We start from the raw sequence: 19851 nt of genomic DNA on the forward strand, positions 1-19851 counted from the left end.
AACAAAAAATTAACATATGAATTGATATAAGAACCATAACCACATGTTCTGTACGCGTAGTTCCATGTTTAGTGAATTTTCCTTACATATCAAACTATTGACTCAACATTATCACTTGAACTTGTGATTGTTAGAACATATAACATTAAAGAGATTTCAAATATATCTTGATAACGAAATTAATAATTGTAAGGTAAAAAATCGTTACCAGTATGAAGCCAAAGTCAAACTCAAATCAAACAATTGGTTTGAGGACAAAACTTGTGTATTGTTGTTGTTCACTTCAATCCAGCTTAATCCTGAATCTTTAGTAGAAGCTAATCCTCTAATCTTCCTTCTCATATCTGCTGCATCCTCCCATCTCCCATTCACTATTGACTCCACATCATCACATGAACTTTTGATTGTTAGAACATATATATATCTCGATAACCAAATTAATAATTGTACGTAAGTTAAAAAATCGTTACTGGTATGAAGTGAAAATCAAATTGGTTACCCTTTCATTTATTTACAACTATATCATTTGTAGATAGTAGATACTGAACTTGATGTATCATATTATACACCTTTTTTTGGCTTCTTAATATTACTATTATACATATTGACACTACTCCTAAATTAGCAATTTATTAAGTTACGGACGGATTTAACTATGTGATCTTCACTTTTCATCACTATTCAACAAGTACGATCATAGAGAGAATCAACCACCAACTGTGACTTTGTAGGTGTTTTTACTGTATAATTGAATAAAATAAAATCGTAAAACGTCGATTATAATCGTATATACAGAACCAAGAAGACATGTTCGATTATACAGTATATCACGTCGATTATACAGTATATATCATGTCTTTGGCTGACTAGCAAATTAATTGCCAAAAGATCTATAAAAAAATTTGAAAACATGATATTTGCATGTAGATACAGAACATGTTTATCTGGAAACTGATGACCACAAAAAACGCTTGATTTCTAAATTCATCATGACCACAAAAACTGATTCTCACTTTATCCTGAGTATATAGTTCCCTTTACTTGCATAAAAACTAAAATAATTAAAAATCGTTAAACGTCCCATTAGTTCATGTAGCTATGTACAAATAAGATAATATAAAAGGGTTATCAAGACTATTTCCAAGATTTAGGTATGGTTCATATCTTCTTGTCACGGACAATCATCACATTCTCATTGTACTGCGTCTGCGACTCTTGCGTTTGCTGGAATTGAGCAGTTTGTGTGGATGCAAAACGCTGAGCCTCGTCTTGTAGCTGCTGAGCCGTTAAACAACCGTCATTATTAGTCGTATCCGGTATCATAGGATTGGGATGGATTCTTTGCTGATACGTGATTGGAGGCGGTGGCACAAATGTCGTCGGGACCATACCGAAAGAGGAGGAGAGTTCGTTCTTGGCGATTGCGATTTGGTTTTGAAGGTCTTTAAGCTGATATTGGAGGGGGTCTAAGATACTATTGACACCATGGATGGGGTCATTGTCACGAAGTTGTGCCTCCCAAGCGAGCGTGCTCATTGCAAAGTCTCTGTGGTTAGGGGGAATCTCGTTGATAAGTGAAGCAACATGGCTTGCTCCGAATACCTTGTGGACCATTTCGTAGCTTTCTTGTTTGTTCGTTGGGAAGTAAGGCGCAAACACACAGTCTTTTGTGCACTTTCTCCTCAGGTGCTTGCACGCAGCGCATGGTGGCGTTATAGTGTTGTCCTTGTCCATTTGATTATACAAAAATCTGTTAGAAGAAAGAAAATATATATTTACACACTTAAATTAAATACATAATAACTTCATATCTTTTTTATTTATTCAAACCCTGAATTAAACCGAATCAAACCAAACGTAAAAAAAAGTCAGATTGTTTTTTCCCAAAACATAAACATAAACAAACTGGAAAATCCCAATTAAGCATATATATAGCCGCAATTTTTGTGAATTCCAAACAGCAAACAGTAAGTAATTAAGGAGATTAAGGTTACAACTAAAAACCATGGATTGCGTTGTCCACTCAGATATACTATATGGTAAAGAAGGTGAAAACATAAACATTAATAATGTATTATGTACAGTATATAAGAAGAAGATGAATCTAAGCGATTTCTAATTAAAACCAGATTTTGAGATGGAGAATGAATATATATATATACTTCTCTGTAAATTCTCTTCTCTACAGTAAAATCTCCTACCACGCAATTTTCGATCCTTTTTAACGATTTCCTACAACGACACAGAGTTTTATATTTAGGTCAAAGTTTCCAGCTACTTAATATTTTAAATAATTAAAACAGTAGATAAAATCAAATGGATAATTATCCAGAAATAATGTTTTTTTTTTTATTTAAAGTTAATACAGTATGATTCTAGTAACATTAATATTTGATTTGATTCGTCTATAATTCCAAAAGATTATGGTAAAAAGTTAATGTTTGACAAAACAAAACAAAAAAAAGTCAAATGTTAATTTAAATATCTGCTATAGTTTACAAAGGGCAAAGGCCCATTAATAAAAAGCAATGAAAGCCCACTAATGTTTGTCATCACATTATTGTTTGGAATTTGGTTGTCTCGTCGTCGTCGGATCTAAAAAAGCAAATTGACCGGCGATTTCATTCAGATCTCCGATGGCGGAATCAAGCTTTGAGTATGCTTCTTCTAAGTTCTAATTTCTCTGATTTTAGTTTTTTTTTCAATGTTAATGGAATGTTCTTGTTGGTTATTTTAATTACAGTTCCGGTGATCGTGATTATGCTGAGATTGTTGTTGTTCGTCATGGTGAAACTTCTTGGAATGCCGAGAGAAAAATCCAGGTTATTGCAATAGATGTATCTTCAATTTTTATTAGCTATGGTTAGTATTCGATGTAAAAGTAATAGTCTTTTGGGAATTTTTGATTGGAGATGTAGAAGAAGAAAATGTGGTTGGTTGGTTGGTTGGTTGGTTGGTTGATTTGGTATGTGTGTGTGTATGTTGCAGGGTCATTTGGATGTTGAGTTAAACGATGCTGGAAGACAACAAGCTGTTAGAGTATGTTGGTTGTAACTTGAATCTTGATAATGATGATGCGTTTTTTTTTTATAACTTTTCTCTTCTTTTGAAATGAAGGTTGCAGAACGGTTATCAAAGGAGCCTAAGATATCTTATGTTTACTCTTCTGACTTGAAGAGAGCCTTTGAGACTGCTCAGATCATTGCTTCTCAATGTGGCAACCTTGAGGTACAAACCCATTTCTTTTACTTCCTTTTATGAATCTTCCTTCTCCTAAAGTCTCCACCTTTGTGCTCTTTCTTTCTTGTTTTGGTTCTTGTTTTGGTTTAAAGACATTATTCGTAGACATGTAGCTATGTGTTGAAACCCACTTCCTTTTGTTGAATCTGCTGCTTCTGAAGACTCTCCACCTTTATGCTCTTTTTGTTGAGCGGTTGTTAGCAGATAGTTCTAAGTTCTGAAATAAGCTCTTTTCATCTATCACATTTTGTGGCTTTGAATGCATATATATATCTTTCAACTGTGTTTAAATGCTATGCAGGTACTTACTGATCGTGATTTGCGGGAAAGAAATTTAGGAGATATGCAAGGGCTTGTCTATCAAGAAGCTTCAAAACTTCGCCCTGAAGCTTACAAAGCCTTTTCATCTAACCGCACTGACGTTGATATCCCAGTAAGATATTATTAAACAAGAAGCTTTAGTTTATATAAATGATGCTTGGTTTCTTGATTCAAACAAATCTTGTTGATTGATATGAAAAGGGTGGAGGAGAAAGTCTTGACAAACTTTACGACAGATGTACATCGGCATTACAGAGAATTGGTGACAAACATAGAGGTTTCTTACTTTTCGTGTGTGTTTGTTTCTTATAGATTTATTGTATTACGACTCCAACACATATGTTCTAAGTATTGGTTTTTGGGTATGATGAAGGTGAAAGAGTAGTAGTAGTGTCTCATGGAGGAACCATTCGATCTCTCTACGAAAGAGCTTGTCCAAGTGCAAGAAAAGTTGAAAAGATACTCAATACATCGGTCAATGTGTTCCGTTTATACGACGGAGACAAATGGACTATCCAAGTTTGGGGGGACGTGAGTCATCTGGACCAAACCGGTTTCTTACAATCCGGTTTTGGTGGTGACAGAACCTCTGGTTAAGATTCAATACTCTTCTTCTTCCTCTTGGAAGAGCATTTATGTAATTTAAGTTTCACTCCATTACCATTTTCAAAGTTTAACATTTGACCCCACAACTTGGAGGTTTTCTCAAGTTGATCAAGTAAATTGGGAGTATTGTTAAAGTACACTTGCTATTTATATTTTATCATTTTCTTCATTTGCAACAGTGAAGTTAAAAGATGAAATGTATTCTGACATTGAACAATGAAAAATAATCAATATGGGAAATGAAATAAGATTCTTGAGGGGGACCAAATCGTGGTGTCCCAAATACAGTGTGTTGAAGTTTGGGAATAGAAACATTGAACAATGAAGTTGTTTAGTAACTTGACTGAACTCTAAAACCAAACTATAGTGTTACACCCTTGAATAACATTGGGATCATCATCTAAACACTTTTCTTTCTTCTTGGAGATTGAGAAAGAGATTTTGTTTAATTTACAGACTTACCCCCTTAATAATAATATAACCCTTTTATATTGGCGCCATCACTATCAAAAAGAAAAAGGGAGAAAGGTACGTTGAGTCCATTTGACCATATTGTTTGGCCCCCAAGAGCACCTTCTGATTTTTGGCGGCAATGGCAAAGGGGTAAAACTGGCAAAAAAAAAACATAAACAGGGGTGACACAAAACAAAGTAGAGATATGTTATTTTCCTAAGCTTCATGATTGTCATCATTAGGAGTATATGAGTATCATGTTGTTGCTTTCTTTATCGACTTTTTTGTTCATTTAATGAAGTCTAGACTATATAGTATATCTCGAGTTATTATGTTAGTGGTTACAGTGTTACACAACAATTGCTTCTAGTTATATAACAAAATAGTATTACGTATGTCACCATAGCTCAAATGATGAGAGCCGTCGTCGGTACATATTTTTATAGTACTAAAAATGGTTCTATTGAAGACGATGTTTCAAGATTATGAAAGCTAATGAAATTTTTTTTGTTGTATCGAAAACAAAATAAAGACTAACTAAACAGTAGAAGAAGAAACATTGTAAGAGTACAGAGGAAACGTGGAAGAAGAGAGAATACAAAAGGGTGGCCATATATTTTTATTTTTATCATTGCGGTGTACCATGCGATAAATCATAATCTATACATCACTTTACATATAATCTTCCTGCACTATATATGTATCACAAGATTTGCGAAGTTGACTTTGGGATCTTTTTAGTGGAGGATATCAATTATAAATTTATTCTGCCCTTCTTTTAATGAGAGGATGCACAAAATTAAATAAAGGGTAAAAAGTCTATTCACAATTCTTGGATCTTGTTTTACCATTTGTTTCCATTACACCGCTCTATTCTACTATTAAGTGATTTATTTATTGCAAGATTCATATGATAGGTTCATGGGATGTTAAGCTTCGTGCCGCTAATCAGTCACCTTGACTATATGATTTGCTCACGTATTACAAACAAGTATATAAATTCTTCTTTTTGGTTAGAAACAAAGTAGCTAGTATCATTTTCTTATTTCTTTAACTGATCCTCTTTTAAGCTTAGGATTGTTGTTAATTGCTATCACAAATTGATCCTAGCTTTTATTAAGCACAACTTCTGTATACACGTTTGTACATATCGAAAATATTAGTCTATATATTTATCTACATTAGTTTTTCCTATAAAAAAAAACACAATATTTAATTAGTCTTTTGCTAGACACTTTTTTTTTTTGTTATAAAAGGTTTCACTTGGATGAGCAATTAGAAAAGAAAAAGTCAAACTGATTTACAAGAAAATAGGGAAATACAAAATTCATCAACACATAAAAATCTTATAAGGGATACATAATGAATATGTTTACCACTACGTGTGCATGCATTTGAAATAAATAAAACTAAATCATACGAATATAAGTGGGGGAAAAATGATAGCTAGCTGCAAAATTTGAATTGGCTTCTCAATATGTCGGATGCAACAAGCAACCAAGTTAAGCAAGTTTCATTTTCATCATCATACGAATTATACAAAATACAACACAATCATTATAGTTTTCATACAGTCTCACGTTGTATTGCTTTTATTTAATAATAACTATAACTAATTACGCAAAATCGTCAAACATTTGTATCAAACTTTTGCGCCTATAACGTAGCTAAAGATTTTGTTCTTAATTAAAAAAAAAATGTCAAAATCTTACAAGTAGCAGTTAGGTTTGTTTGTGTTCTACGTGAGAGAAGTTAACGTCTTTGACCAATGACCATAATAACGAGTAATAGAGGTTGGAGTGACGATTGTAACCTTGAAGTGAGTAATAGAGAATGCAGCTTTATATTTTATTTTTCGAGGAAGCATCGATAGAGAGTCCCTACCACAAAATCCAAATGGCAATAGCGTTAATTAAGGAAGGAACAAACCTACTTCTACACTTATTTATTTATTCACTCACACATTACTATTATCGATTTATCGAGCTGGACCATTTAGAGTCTATGCTGGGTCCTGCTTTACCCACCCACCTCTCTGTTCCTCCTTACGTCGATCTCCGATTATTATTACATCACATTTCGAAACCAATAACATTTTGGATTACAATAGTTAGGAATTTCGTTTTGTTACAAGTTATGTTGCTTCTCTATGTATTGATAGACAAGTTCAAATAACAATAATAGTTAGATTTTAGAAACTTCTGATTGTTTGCTTTGGCATTAGTGAAGCAATACATACATTTTCTTTTTGTTAATTTTTTAATATATTGTTCGTAGTGACAATCATTTTTATTACATGGACAATGATGTTATTAACTTATAGGGCAATTTTAATACCGTCGGACCGAGTGTGTCCATATACAATTTAAGTCTTTTTAAAATAACAAAACTTGTAAACGGGCACATAAAATTTAACTTGGACATACGATACATTTTGACAAAAAAAAAAAAAAAGGACATACGATACGTATTAGCGTTTCCATCATAGCAAACCAAAAAAAAACAAGACGTATTAGTGTTCTCGTATTACATTTTTGGTTTAAATTCGATAATGTGTTATGTGTGTTTTATTATTTGTAGATTGTAGTAACCAAATAGCACTCGAACTTGTTAACATATGAAAAATTTATTTGCCACCTTCTTAGTTTAATCACTGTCAAAAAAGTCTATAAGAATAGTAATTGTTTTTTTTTTAAACTGCAAAAAACTAAACAAAAAAAAACCGAAACGTTTTTGATTCTATATAAATCCATAATATACAATAATGATTGGTTAACTTACTATTAGCGGTCTTACCAAAAATAATCGAAATTATTATACAACATTCAAGAGTTGGCAGGAGTTTAAATGCATCTGCATAATAATAATAATACAATCCCCTGTCAATGTCTATTAAAATTGTCGAATTAATTCTCCTCCCAAATAACTTATCCAAATAATAAAACTCTATATAATTAATGAAGTTGGTTAGCCTTTATATTCATGATTGAGATAATACCAAGATTTACAAAGTACACAACAACATTAATATTCACACTCTATAGTTATAAATTTGGCAAATTTTCACCTAATTCTCCTATTTTCTAGTTTGTTCTTTGTCTTTACATACACACATATTTATTATATAAATGCCACCAAAGATACGTAACAAATTTTAGTTAAAGTGATTAAAAAACACTAGTTAAGTAGTTTAATTGTGTAATTAGTAGTAGTAGTTGTTCAAATGGTTAAAATAAAAATGTTTTTTGTTTTTGTTTTGTTTTCTTCTAAAAAGCGAACGTATCGTCGTTTCTCTTTTTAACTCATTCCTCTTGGATCCAAATCTTTCGCTTTGGAATTCGCCATAGACAAAGGAGTCAATTCCAAAGAAAGAAGACGAAGCAAAAATTACAATTTTTATAACAAAATTCTTACTTCTCCCCCCAAATTTATAAAAATTTAATCTTTTTTGTTTTTGCTAAGATTCAAAAGTTTGAATTTATTTTTAACTTGTTTTTGATTTCGATGATGAGATACAACAATTGAGAGGTTTTGATATTTTCGTGTGATGTGAGAAGAGTAGAGATTCGTAAATGGGTCTCTGTACTTCGAAGCCGAATTCACCTAACTCCGATCAAACTCCGGCGAGGAATAGTCCACTTCCGGCGTCTGAATCCGTCAAGCCTTCGAGCTCGTCCGTTAATGGAGGCAACCCTGTTGAAGATCAGAGTGTAGTACCGAGCAATGAAGGCAAAAAGTCTCCGTTTTTCCCCTTCTACAGTCCGAGTCCAGCTCACTCTTTCTTCTCCAAGAAGACTCCGGCGAGATCTCCGGCGACTAACGCTAGTAGTGGTAACTCTACGCCGAAGCGGTTCTTCAAACGGCCGTTTCCTCCTCCTTCTCCGGCTAAACACATCAGAGCTGTTTTAGCGAGACGTCATGGCTCTGTGAAGCCTAATTCGTCGGCGATCCCTGAAGGGAGTGAAGCTGAAGGAGGTGGTGGTGTTGGATTGGATAAAAGCTTTGGTTTTTCCAAGAGCTTTGCGAGTAAGTATGAGCTTGGTGATGAAGTTGGTCGTGGTCATTTTGGTTATACTTGTGCTGCTAAGTTTAAGAAGGGTGATAATAAAGGTCAACAAGTCGCTGTTAAGGTTATTCCCAAAGCTAAGGTTAGTAGTGGATTTTGACTTTCTTCTGTGTTTTACATGGATTGTTGTGACGAGATCTGTTTAGATTAGAGAGATGGTACTTGTACAAAGCTTTTCAATTTCAGTTTTGGTTGTGTAGATGACGACGGCTATTGCAATTGAAGATGTGAGGAGGGAAGTGAAGATATTGAGGGCTTTGTCTGGTCATAACAACCTTCCTCATTTCTATGATGCATATGAGGATCATGATAATGTTTATATAGTGATGGAGTAAGCTCACTTTTGCTCTGACTTTATACTGAAATCAGCTTGGGAATTAGCATTTGGCAAGGTTTAACAAGTGTTTCTGTGTTTGTTGTTTTAGGCTATGTGAAGGAGGAGAGCTTTTGGATAGAATACTTTCAAGGTAAAGAAATTTTAGCCAGTTTAGAATTAGGATTGTTCGTTCTTACAAGTTTTCGGATTGTTTTTATTGAGCTTGGTGGTGTTTTGTGTGCAGAGGTGGGAAGTACACAGAGGAGGATGCAAAGACTGTTATGATACAAATATTGAATGTGGTTGCCTTTTGCCATCTCCAAGGTGTTGTACACAGAGATCTCAAACCTGAGGTAATAAAAGCTCTTTCTTTCTACACTTATACATTTGATGTTCATTGGAATCTAAATTAAGTTTACTTAAATTGTTTGGATCAGAATTTTCTTTTTACCTCAAAAGAAGACACCTCTCAACTGAAGGCAATAGATTTCGGTTTGTCAGATTACGTGAGACCAGGTAATTAGATTATATGCCGTCTCTATATGTAGATTCCAGAGTCTAGAGACTTACATTTGTTTATATAATTGCATTTGCAGATGAGAGGCTCAATGACATTGTTGGCAGTGCATACTATGTAGCACCTGAAGTTCTACATAGATCTTACAGTACAGAAGCTGATATTTGGAGTGTTGGTGTGATTGTGTATATTCTTTTGTGTGGAAGCCGACCGTTTTGGGCTAGGACTGAATCAGGAATCTTTCGAGCTGTTCTAAAAGCAGATCCGAGTTTTGACGACCCTCCTTGGCCTTTGTTATCTTCAGAGGCAAGAGATTTTGTAAAGCGGTTGCTAAACAAAGACCCTCGTAGAAGATTAACAGCTGCTCAAGCCTTAAGTAAGTCTAGAATGCATACAAAATTGTTCCAATGTGAAAAGAAGAATGTAAGAAAATATTTTACTTTCGTTCAGGTCATCCATGGATAAAAGACTCAAATGACGCAAAGGTTCCATTGGATATTCTGGTTTTTAAACTTATGAGAGCTTATTTACGATCATCATCTCTCCGTAAAGCTGCATTAAGGGTGAGGTTTATCAGTTTTTTTCAGTATTTCTGCTTCAGTGGTCACTTCTGTTTTTTTGCTTAACGTTAGCCATTTTCTTGCAGGCCTTATCGAAAACACTTACGGTTGATGAACTGTTCTATCTGAGGGAGCAGTTTGCTTTGTTAGAACCTAGTAAGAACGGAACCATAAGTCTAGAAAACATCAAATCCGTAAGTTTTCTATCTTCTGTCCTGTTTCAGATTATCTTCTGTATGCTTTGGTTATTAATATCATCATGACACTGACTCAAACTCTCTTTGTTAGGCTCTGATGAAAATGGCAACAGATGCAATGAAGGATTCACGTATTCCAGAATTCTTAGCACAAGTAAGAGCCTTAAATTCGTGCATATCAATGTTTGAACCACACAATTTGACTTATGGTAATTGATAATTCTTATTGGACCGTCTTTGTAGCTGAGTGCTCTTCAATATAGAAGAATGGACTTTGAGGAATTTTGTGCAGCTGCATTGAGTGTTCACCAGCTAGAAGCTCTTGATAGATGGGAACAACACGCTCGTTGTGCTTATGAGCTTTTTGAAAAGGAAGGAAACCGACCCATCATGATCGATGAACTCGCTTCGGTCTGTCTCTTTTTTAATACAAAACTCTGTTTCTAAAGTCTTTGCAAAATGCTCAAATGAACTCATTTGGTTAAAACTTTATTTCAGGAACTTGGTCTTGGTCCTTCTGTACCGGTTCACGCAGTGCTTCACGATTGGCTTAGGCATACTGATGGAAAGCTTAGCTTTCTCGGATTTGTGAAATTGCTACATGGTGTGTCTAGCCGTACGATCAAAGCTCATTAGAATGGTTTTGAAACTTCAATGATATGTATGAAATTTGTCTGAGATCACTTTCTCCTAGGAGCTTTTCTTAGAGAGTTATATAATATGTGGCTTTTGACTTTTGTTATGAAAGCTGAGAAGAAAATATTGAAAAAAAAAGACAAGTGTGTGTGTAGCAAAAAAGACAAGTGTGTGTGTTAGGTAACGGTTTTTAGAGAAAATGATGATATATTTTTCCAAACTTGGTAACTTATGACGATTTCTGACATTCTTCTAGATTTTGGTCTTTTGATACCAATCTTATTTTCCAAAAATTTTCTCTATTAAATTATTGTTCTGAAAAATCATTACAATAAAGAGAAAAATTTGTAAACCACTATTTTATTGTCTTAAAACTTTTATTGTATGGGATAGAATTCTTCCGCGACAGAGGAGGCAGTTGTTTTTTACGGGATCCTTATTAGAATGGGTATATGCAAACTTGTCAGACGATTGATGAGAATTAAGTGTGTGTGTGTTAGGTTTGTAGAGAATAATGATGATGTTTAACTTAGGAAGATTGATGATGTTTCTGACATTCTTCACTTTCTCCTAGAGCGTCATCTATCTTAAAACATATATATATATGTTATCGTATATTTGTAACATGTGTTTGATATGTTCAACTTCTTTTAACTTATCTAGATTATAGTATATTTATCCGTCATAGTGTATAATATCATATCAATTCATGACTAAAGGTTTTTGTGTTTACCTATAATTATAAACAATGACTTGTTCTTCTTGTATACACAATAAAAGTCTATTGGAGTGTTCACACAAGTGCCTCCATCACAACATTTGTGTCTTCCATCAGCATGAAGCATTTGACACTATGTCTATAAAGGAAATGTTATAATAAAGTAAATTCCTTCTCACAATGCAGTAATATAAGATTATAAGAAATATCACCTTTGCATCCACCCATAATATATTGTTGCCGGTGTAACCATTAGAGCAAGAATATGATGGATATCCAATTTCAGAATCTTTGAGATTTTGACACTTGCAACGGTTTTTCTTGGGACACCAAAAAAAAAAAGATACATTGGCAGTGTGTACTAACCATTTAAGTTGAACCGTCGGAGTGTAATTCGTCGACAAGAACCACTTCATATCAAAGTATGGTGAAAGACCTATGTTAAACATGTCTGTCAGAAATGTCTTTTTGCATCCTCTGACTGATGTATTACCATTAATGCCGTCAATGCTTATGCCAATGACATGTTCTATTTTCTTGCGAATGTCTACCCAACAGCATGTTATAAGTACTAATTGTTTTTTATGTCAAACTAATTTAAAATATTTAAAATTTCTAAAATTAAAATAAACAAATATATACTAAAATCCTCATCAATAATTAAAATTCATTCCTATAAACTCATTTTGCCAACAATTTGTGTGTTCAATTATAATTATATGCATTAAAATTTACAAAGTAAAACATAAATAAAATATAAGCTAAAAATAAGTAAAACATAACACGAATGTAACTATCTACCATTTGTTTAGACTTTAGACTAATCAACCAGCTTTATTATATAATTAATTATTTAGTTATGCTTATGCATCACATACTTTTTCGTTTTTTATTATTATCTTTTTTTGTAAAATGTATTATTAACCAACAAAGTAATTTTTTTTTTTTTTTTTACAAATTGAGTCCCCAGAGATTTTGTGAAAGATCCGAAGTTTTGAACAATTTACGAAGAACAATACGTAGAAGGAAAAAAAACAAGAGAAATGCTAAGTGAGTTCGAAGAATTTGTGGAAATTTGACCCATCAGCGACAGTCGATAGATGTGAATATGTGATTACACACCTAAGGCGACATTTAAGGCTAAAACAAGAGAAATTCACAAAGCAACGTACGTACGACATTAGTTCTTGACATCAATAGAAGAAAATTTTAGTTTATAAACAAACAAATTTGTTGTTTACGGCCATAAACGAGAACAAATACATTGTAGATCAAATAAAATAAAAAAAAAACTTTCAATAAGAAAAAGAAAAAGTGTTGTAGCTTTCATCGACTAGTAATCATCGCAAGAACATGATTTGATAGTATCGGCACATAGAATTCGGTTTCCAGATAATTTTGGATGTCGGACCGGATTACTTAATAACCGGAAAATCCGGTTTCCAGATAATTTTGGATGTCGGACCGGATTACTTAATAACCGGAAAAACCGGTTTGCGATTCAATTTATGTTTGGTTGACCCGGTTTGGGATTCAGTTTGTCTCTCGCTCTCTCTCCAGTTTTAGTTTCTTCACATTGTCTATTAGGTCTAAGCTATAGATTCAACAAATCGGTTCTCTAAAAGAAGTTTTGAGATTGATGGTAGAAGAGTGTTGGTGATGGAGAGAAGTAGAACCCTAGCTGAGCTGCGACTGCGAGAGAAGAACCAAGACATACTGTATGTTCTCCAGCTAAAGCTGGTTCGTCTCTTAATCTCAACTTTGCTGATTCGTGATTACTCTTGTTTAACTTCTCCTCGTTCAGCTCTTTATAGAGTTTAGTTATAATGCTAATGATCCCTTTGAATACCCAAGTCGTTTTATACTTGCTTCGTTTCTATGTTCGATTGCATTGTAAGTTTGTAACACTCAGTATTTAGTTTTAAATTGAGTTGTTATTTATATAGATGCATCAAGTCTATATTGATTGATTCAGTATCTGGGAATTTAGCTACTATGAAGGTGATTTAGGAGTGAAATAAGTTGAGCCGGTTTGGTTATTTCTTTCGGTTTCGGTTTGGGATTCAATTTATGTTTGGTTGACCCGGTTTGCGATTCAATTTGTCTCTCACTTACTCTCGTTCTCTCTCGAGTTTTAGGTCTCTCTTAAGCTATAGATTCAACAAATCAGTCCCCTAAAAGTTTTGAGATTGGTGGTGGAGAGAAGTAGAACTCTAGCTGAGCTGCGAGAGAAGAACCAAAGACATATGATCTTCAGCTTTAGCTGGTTCGTCTCTTTATCTCAACTTTGCTGATTCGTGATTACTCTTGTTTAACTTCTGCCCGTTCAGCTCTTTCTAGAGTATAGTTTATGGTAATGATCCCTTTGCGAGCACCAGATTCAACATTGGTTGTTCTACTTCGTCAAATTGAATACCCAAGTCGTTTTATACTTGCGTCGTTTCTATATTCGATTGCATTGTAACACTCAGTATTTAGTTTTAAATTGAGTTGTTATTTATATAGATGCATCAAGTCTATATTGATTCAGTATCTAGGAATTTAGCTACTATGAAGGTGATTATTAGGAGTGAAATAGTTGAGCCGGTTTGGTTATTTAATTGTAATTAGCTTTCGGTTTAGGTTAATCCGTTTTACTGTAATTTAATTGTAATTGTGATCTGGTTCACTTTTTAAATACGTTTTACGTAATATGACTTTTAAGGAAGTTTTCATAGCCGCCTGCCTTATAGTGTTGCATGTTTGTTTGATATGAAACACACTTTTGTATCTGCATTCTGATCTTGTTCTCACAGATTTGAGTTGTTAATGTCTTCCCTAAAACTCGTCAGGTTCACTTGGATCAGCTGAGCTATAAACCCAAAATGATAATCACAATGATAATCTTATGAAATGTCCACCCAAGCCAGAAGTTGACTCTCCTGTATGATGCACCTAATTCTGTTTCGACTAGGCACCGAAAAGGGAGAGGATTCATAAACCCTCTTTTGGAAAAAAAAAGGTGTTGAAAAGGCTGCTGAGGAGTGAGGACTTACAGAAATGTATGTTTCTTTCAATTCATGCCCTTTTGCTGTTTGGGAAATCTAAGTTAATATTGAAAATCTTATATGCAGATGACCTGAATAAATGATCCGATTGCTTCCGGAGATCCATACAATGACATTATTCGTTTCAAGACTTGTAACTTTTGCTTATTTTTGTGTTGAGTGACTTTTCTTATGACATGTGAGTTTTGTTCTGCGTGAAGTTTAGCCTGTATAACTACGAATCAACTGAGCTTAGGACTAAAAGGGAGTTTGAATCTTATGGACTAATTAAACGTTTAGGTGATGCTGAATATTACTGGTGTTGTACACTTTACATTCTTGGTAGTTGGAGTTGGGAGCATTAGAAAACCCGTTTCTCTTTTCGTATTTTCTACATCTCTAAATGTTTGTGGTATGTTGGACTTGCGCTACTATGAATGTGATCTGGTACTTAGTAGCTCTTTCTTTTCTAGCAACCAAGGTTAGTGGTTTTATAGACTTTATACATTGTTGGTAGTTGGAGTCATACTCAGGCTTGGTGGTGGACTTGGGATATCATTTTCATTTCTCACTAAACTCGTTGGGACCAATTTTGGTGCTGATAATGTTGTGGCCTTGTCTGCAGTGAGAAAACTCGGGGTAAGGACAAAAGAAAGGGAACCAGAAAAGGTCTCTCATGACAGACCAAGAGAGAATAAACATCTCAGAGACTGGGACGGAGGAAGCAGAGACAAGACAACAGACATGACCGTGACCATGCTACAAGGGATCATGGAGGGAGCAAGATTATGAAGGATTAGCACGGTGGGCGGCGACCGAAGGCGAGACAGAGATGACAAGAGAGAAAATGATATAAAATACCGACCAAGTAAATTGGTTCTTTGTACCAAAACAGATTGGATTGTAAAGTTGTGATCTTCTCTTAATAATTTTTTTCGCTGTAACTCTAATTTAACAATTTTATTTTCTCTAAAAAAGATAGCAATGCGAACCATGAGAAGACTTCAAAGAGAGTCCTTCAAATGAACCAAGTGTTTGAAATGGTTTATTTAACCGAAAGACTTTGATTGCAAGTTCTTTTCTTTTTTTGGCTTCTCATCAACAACCTGTAAAGGAAAATAACCGGACAGGACAATTCTGCAGATACAAAAGATGAATAACCCAAACTGAGCTTAAATCATGCACTCAATTAACCTTCAGAGACTTTCAGTTGTCAGGCTGGACTTTGTGCAACCGGCTTGAACCTATTCCAATCAACCAATTTAAATGGCCAACCCAATAGTTTCTCATCACAAAAACAAAAAGCAAAACATATGTAAAATATAGGAAAAATGTTTGTTAGCTACTTGAGGTATACCCCAACACATAGCCACACATACAAACAATATAAATGTCTTATTAACTACGTCAACTATTGTCGTTACATAAGGACATACATAAACAAACATAGGTTATGTGTACAACACCATAAACATTCAACTCCGGTAGTTGGTTCGCCGGAATCCGGCATTGACCAGTATTGACCAATATTGACCAGTTTTAACCGGCGTTGACCAGTGTTGACCGGCGTTGACCAGAAAAAAAAAATCAAAAAAAAAAAATTCTTTCTTTTCATGTATTTTTGATAAATAAATAAAAAGATAAATGATTTGTATAATTTACTAAAACAAAATATAACAACAAAAAGTTATACAACAAAATTTTATGTGTAGTAGATCTTTTCATAAAATTATAACAAATATATACCTTTTCCTTTTAAAATTCATTTTTGTTTTGAATTTTCAAAGGTAGGGATTTTAAATATATCTTCTTTTTTTTGCTTATTTATAAGATTATGTCATTTGAAATATATCCAAGGAATTGCCAACTATTTCTTTGATTTTACAAGACCAACCTTTGATTTTACAAGACCAACCTTTGATTTACAAAATCAACTTTTGTTTTTTAAGTATTTTCTAGATATATGTCTTTCATTTAAATAAATACAATTTTCATTATTTTCTTCCTTTCTTCTTCTTATTAAAAATAAAGAAATAGTTGGCAATGTCTTGTATATATTTCAAATGATATAATCTTATAAATAAGTAAATATATATATATATATATTTATAATCCCCACCTTTGAAAATACAAAATAAAAAATGATTTTTGAAAAAAAGGTATATATTTGTTATAGTTTTATGAAAAAATCTACTACATATAAAATTTTGGTGGTATAGTTTTATTATATTATTTTTTGTATATTTTCTGTATTAACAAAATTAGTTACTAGATATACCACAATTTTTTTTTGTCATATAATTTTTACTTTTTTTTGGTATATAATTTTTACTTTTTTGTCATATAAGATTTTATTTTTGTATAACTTTTTGTTGTTATATTTTGTTTTTGTAATTATACAAATCATTTATCTTTTTATTTATTTATAAAAAATACATGAAAAATAATTTTATATTTAGGAAAAAAGAAAAAAATATTTTTTTTGAATTTTTTTTTTCTGGTCAACGCCGGTCAACACTGGTCAACACCGGTTAAAACTGGTCAATATCGGTCAATACTGGTCAACGCCGGATTCCGGCGAACCAACCACCGGAGTTGAATGTTTATGGTGTTGTACACATAACCTATGTTTGTTTATAGATGTCCTTATGTGATGACTATAGTTGACGTAGTTAAGAAGACATTTATATTGTTTGTATGTGTGGCTATGTGTTGGGGTATACCTCAAGTAGCTGACAAACATTTTTCCTAAAATATAAGCAAAAGCTAAGAAAAATAATTTTACGTATGTGTTTTTATAACAAATAAAGTAGACTCTCAAATGTCATACTATCTATTTTTTTATTGTCACATTAGCATTTTGTTAATTTATTAAAAAAGGTTTGATGTGATTCTTCATTTTTTTATCAAACATCTCATATATTATATAATACACTATCTATGTTTTATTGTCACATTAGCATTTTGTTAATTCATTAAAAAAAGTTTGATGTGATTCTTCATTTTTCTTTCAAACATCTCATATATTATATAGTACTCTATTAATATAAATAAAAGATAAAGAAATATGAAAATAAATTCATATTTAATACTGTATAATTGTTTTCTATATCTTTAAAATAGATCTTCAATGAGTTTTTAATTAATAAATTAATAAAATTGATAGACTTTATATATTAAAATTGAATAGAATGACACATGTCAGTTTTCAAATCTTGGATTTTGTTAAAACCTTACTTTATTATTAAGATATGTAACTAAAAAAATCTCACGCAATGTGTGGGGGAAATGAATGTAGTAAGCTTACAAATACATTCATTAAAAATTAGCATAATAATTGTGACTAAGACATATTATTTGTAAACTAAAAAACTATTAGGCTTTACAAATTATTATCTAAAACTAAATTTTGATATATTAAAAAATTATCAAAACAACCAAAAGAAACAAATTACAATATGTATAACTATAAATCTTGAATTTTATTTAAATTTATAAAAAGTATATGCAACATTTCTTTAACTATTAGACTTCAAATTTGAATTTGTATATATTATATTGATTGTAGTATGTGTTTAAATTGTAAAAATTGCAATAGATTTGACATTGTGAGATTGACAACGTTTTGATTAATTTGTGAGATTAACATATATAAATTTGATACATTGATACGAATTGATATTTATGAAATCCTGAAGTCTGAGATCTTGGCTCGGTTGTTCTCATCTAGCATAATGTTGGAGCTTTTGATGTCCCTATGATAAATCTTGATGGAAGCCTCTGAATGCAGGTACGATAACGCTCCAACAATGTCTGTTGCAATGCAGAGACGCAGTTCCCAGGATGTATCAGATGTGCTGTGATGGAGAAGGTTGGAGAGATCTCCGTTGGGAACATATTCATACACGAGCATAGGAACTTGGGTTTCCAAGCATCATCCAAGTACTTTGACGATGTTTTTGTGATTGATTTGGGAGAGAATCACAAGCTCGTTGATGAATTGTTCTAGATTGTTTTCATCAACGGCTTTGAACTTCTTAACCGCCATGATTCTACCATCTAGAAGCATGCCCTTGTAAATGGTTCCCTAGCCACCTTGTCCAAGCACCCTGTTGGTGTTAAAACCTTTAGTAGCATTGTCTAAGTCCGTGGAGGAGAAGATTGTTGTCCTCTGAACGTTGTCTGCATTCGAATGAAGCTGTTGTTGCAGGAGGATGCCACCATTACATTTGAAGAACAATTGTTTTTGCTTGATCTTCATCTGTCTCTTAAATCAGATGTATACCCGGAAGGTTAATCCAACCAACAACAACACGCCAAGGCTAGTAAAAACACCTAAAAAATGCATAAAAGAAAGAAAATTAGATGAAGAATTATTATGCTAATTTCCTTTGAGAATTTGAAGCAAGTGACAAGAGATTAAGAAAACTAAAATCCATTTTAAGACTAGAGATTTTCCCTCAAGAGACTAAACTAATGCCAAAATAAATGCTATAGACAAAACTAATTTTACTGCAAAACTAAAATCCATCAAGCATATATACTCTTATTGCCTCTGATATATAGTTTAATGCTATAGCTTATATATGGATGGACTAGAAACAAGTTTTGTGCATTTTATTTTGTAATGGAATTACAAGAAATAGTTTGTATCGATGCTTTGTTGTTTGTAATTATCACTCATCATTATAATATTTGTAACTAAAAAATCTCATGCGATGTAGGTGAAATGAATGTAGTAAACATACAATATTTTATAACTGAAATATATTTAAATTATTTATTTGTGGAATTTAATCAAGACATTCATAAGTATTTTGATGGGTGTAAAAAAAAATATTAAAGAAAATATACTTGAATTCAGTTAAAAGAAAAGTATATGAATTCATATTGATGTATTTATTATAGTAAATGTAAATTTTAAACGTAGAATATAACAACTTACTATAAAAAACTAAAACACATATACAATTACGGTTAATTAAAAATTATATATTGGTTGAAAGGTCAATAAAGTTGAGTTAATTGATCAAATAAAAAATATTTGAGTTTCTATTAATTGATACAAATTAATATTAAATTGACATAAGTTTAAGCAGTGATATCGATGAAAATCATATATTTTGTATAAGCTTGATATTCATAAAGATCTTGTAGACTAATAAGTAATAACAATAAAACAAAACAAACAAATA

General features: G+C 32.6%; 3 protein-coding genes and 1 long non-coding RNA gene across 5 annotated transcripts; 3 read left to right on the forward strand and 1 right to left on the reverse strand.

Annotated features, from left to right (window-relative positions):
* Positions 1 to 1013: 1013 nt before the first annotated feature.
* Positions 1014 to 1744, reverse strand: LOC104711596 (LOB domain-containing protein 28-like). Its single transcript, XM_010428292.2, has one exon. The coding sequence runs from the start codon at positions 1732 to 1734 to the stop codon at positions 1159 to 1161; it is 576 nt and encodes a 191-aa protein (XP_010426594.3). The 5' UTR covers positions 1735 to 1744; the 3' UTR covers positions 1014 to 1158.
* A 765-nt stretch (positions 1745 to 2509) lies between these two features.
* Positions 2510 to 4336, forward strand: LOC104711597 (phosphoglycerate mutase-like protein 4). The gene is made up of 7 exons (XM_010428293.2): positions 2510 to 2656; positions 2744 to 2822; positions 2989 to 3039; positions 3118 to 3228; positions 3542 to 3673; positions 3763 to 3838; positions 3935 to 4336. Exons 1-7 carry the CDS (start codon positions 2637 to 2639, stop codon positions 4156 to 4158), a joined length of 693 nt encoding a protein of 230 aa, XP_010426595.1. The 5' UTR covers positions 2510 to 2636; the 3' UTR covers positions 4159 to 4336.
* Positions 4337 to 7628: 3292 nt separating this feature from the next.
* LOC104711599 (CDPK-related kinase 5) lies at positions 7629 to 11132 on the forward strand. The gene is made up of 11 exons (XM_010428294.3): positions 7629 to 8768; positions 8887 to 9017; positions 9112 to 9153; positions 9247 to 9355; positions 9440 to 9518; positions 9599 to 9895; positions 9970 to 10082; positions 10166 to 10273; positions 10368 to 10430; positions 10520 to 10687; positions 10775 to 11132. The coding sequence occupies exons 1-11, from the start codon at positions 8193 to 8195 to the stop codon at positions 10910 to 10912; spliced, it is 1824 nt and encodes a 607-aa protein (XP_010426596.1). The 5' UTR covers positions 7629 to 8192; the 3' UTR covers positions 10913 to 11132.
* A 2099-nt stretch (positions 11133 to 13231) lies between these two features.
* Positions 13232 to 15600, forward strand: LOC104711600 (uncharacterized). 2 transcript variants are annotated; one of them, XR_015565751.1, is made up of 5 exons: positions 13232 to 13370; positions 13769 to 13896; positions 14462 to 14671; positions 14744 to 14855; positions 15282 to 15600. It is a non-coding gene; the product is annotated as an uncharacterized LOC104711600 (long non-coding RNA). The 2 variants fall into 2 exon arrangements; XR_015565752.1 differs by lacking the exon at positions 14744 to 14855.
* Positions 15601 to 19851: the final 4251 nt, after the last annotated feature.

Source organism: Camelina sativa, chromosome 9 (assembly GCF_030686135.1).
Source record: "Camelina sativa cultivar CO46 ecotype springtype chromosome 9, ASM3068613v1".
Lineage (NCBI taxonomy): Eukaryota > Viridiplantae > Streptophyta > Magnoliopsida > Brassicales > Brassicaceae > Camelina > Camelina sativa.

Bases quoted from the DNA above. Each gene is read 5' to 3' on its own strand.
- LOC104711597 (XM_010428293.2), top strand. From the start codon at position 2,637: ATGGCGGAATCAAGCTTTGA. The intron at 2,657-2,743 runs GTATGCTTCTTC...TTTTAATTACAG, and splicing joins ATGGCGGAATCAAGCTTTGA to TTCCGGTGATCGTGATTATG. The intron at 3,229-3,541 runs GTACAAACCCAT...AATGCTATGCAG, and splicing joins CTCAATGTGGCAACCTTGAG to GTACTTACTGATCGTGATTT.
- LOC104711596 (XM_010428292.2), bottom strand. From the start codon at position 1,734: ATGGACAAGGACAACACTATAACGCCACCATGCGCTGCGTGCAAGCAC.
- LOC104711599 (XM_010428294.3), top strand. From the start codon at position 8,193: ATGGGTCTCTGTACTTCGAAGCCGAATTCACCTAACTCCGATCAAACT. The intron at 9,018-9,111 runs GTAAGCTCACTT...TTGTTGTTTTAG, and splicing joins AATGTTTATATAGTGATGGA to GCTATGTGAAGGAGGAGAGC. The intron at 9,519-9,598 runs GTAATTAGATTA...TTGCATTTGCAG, and splicing joins GTCAGATTACGTGAGACCAG to ATGAGAGGCTCAATGACATT.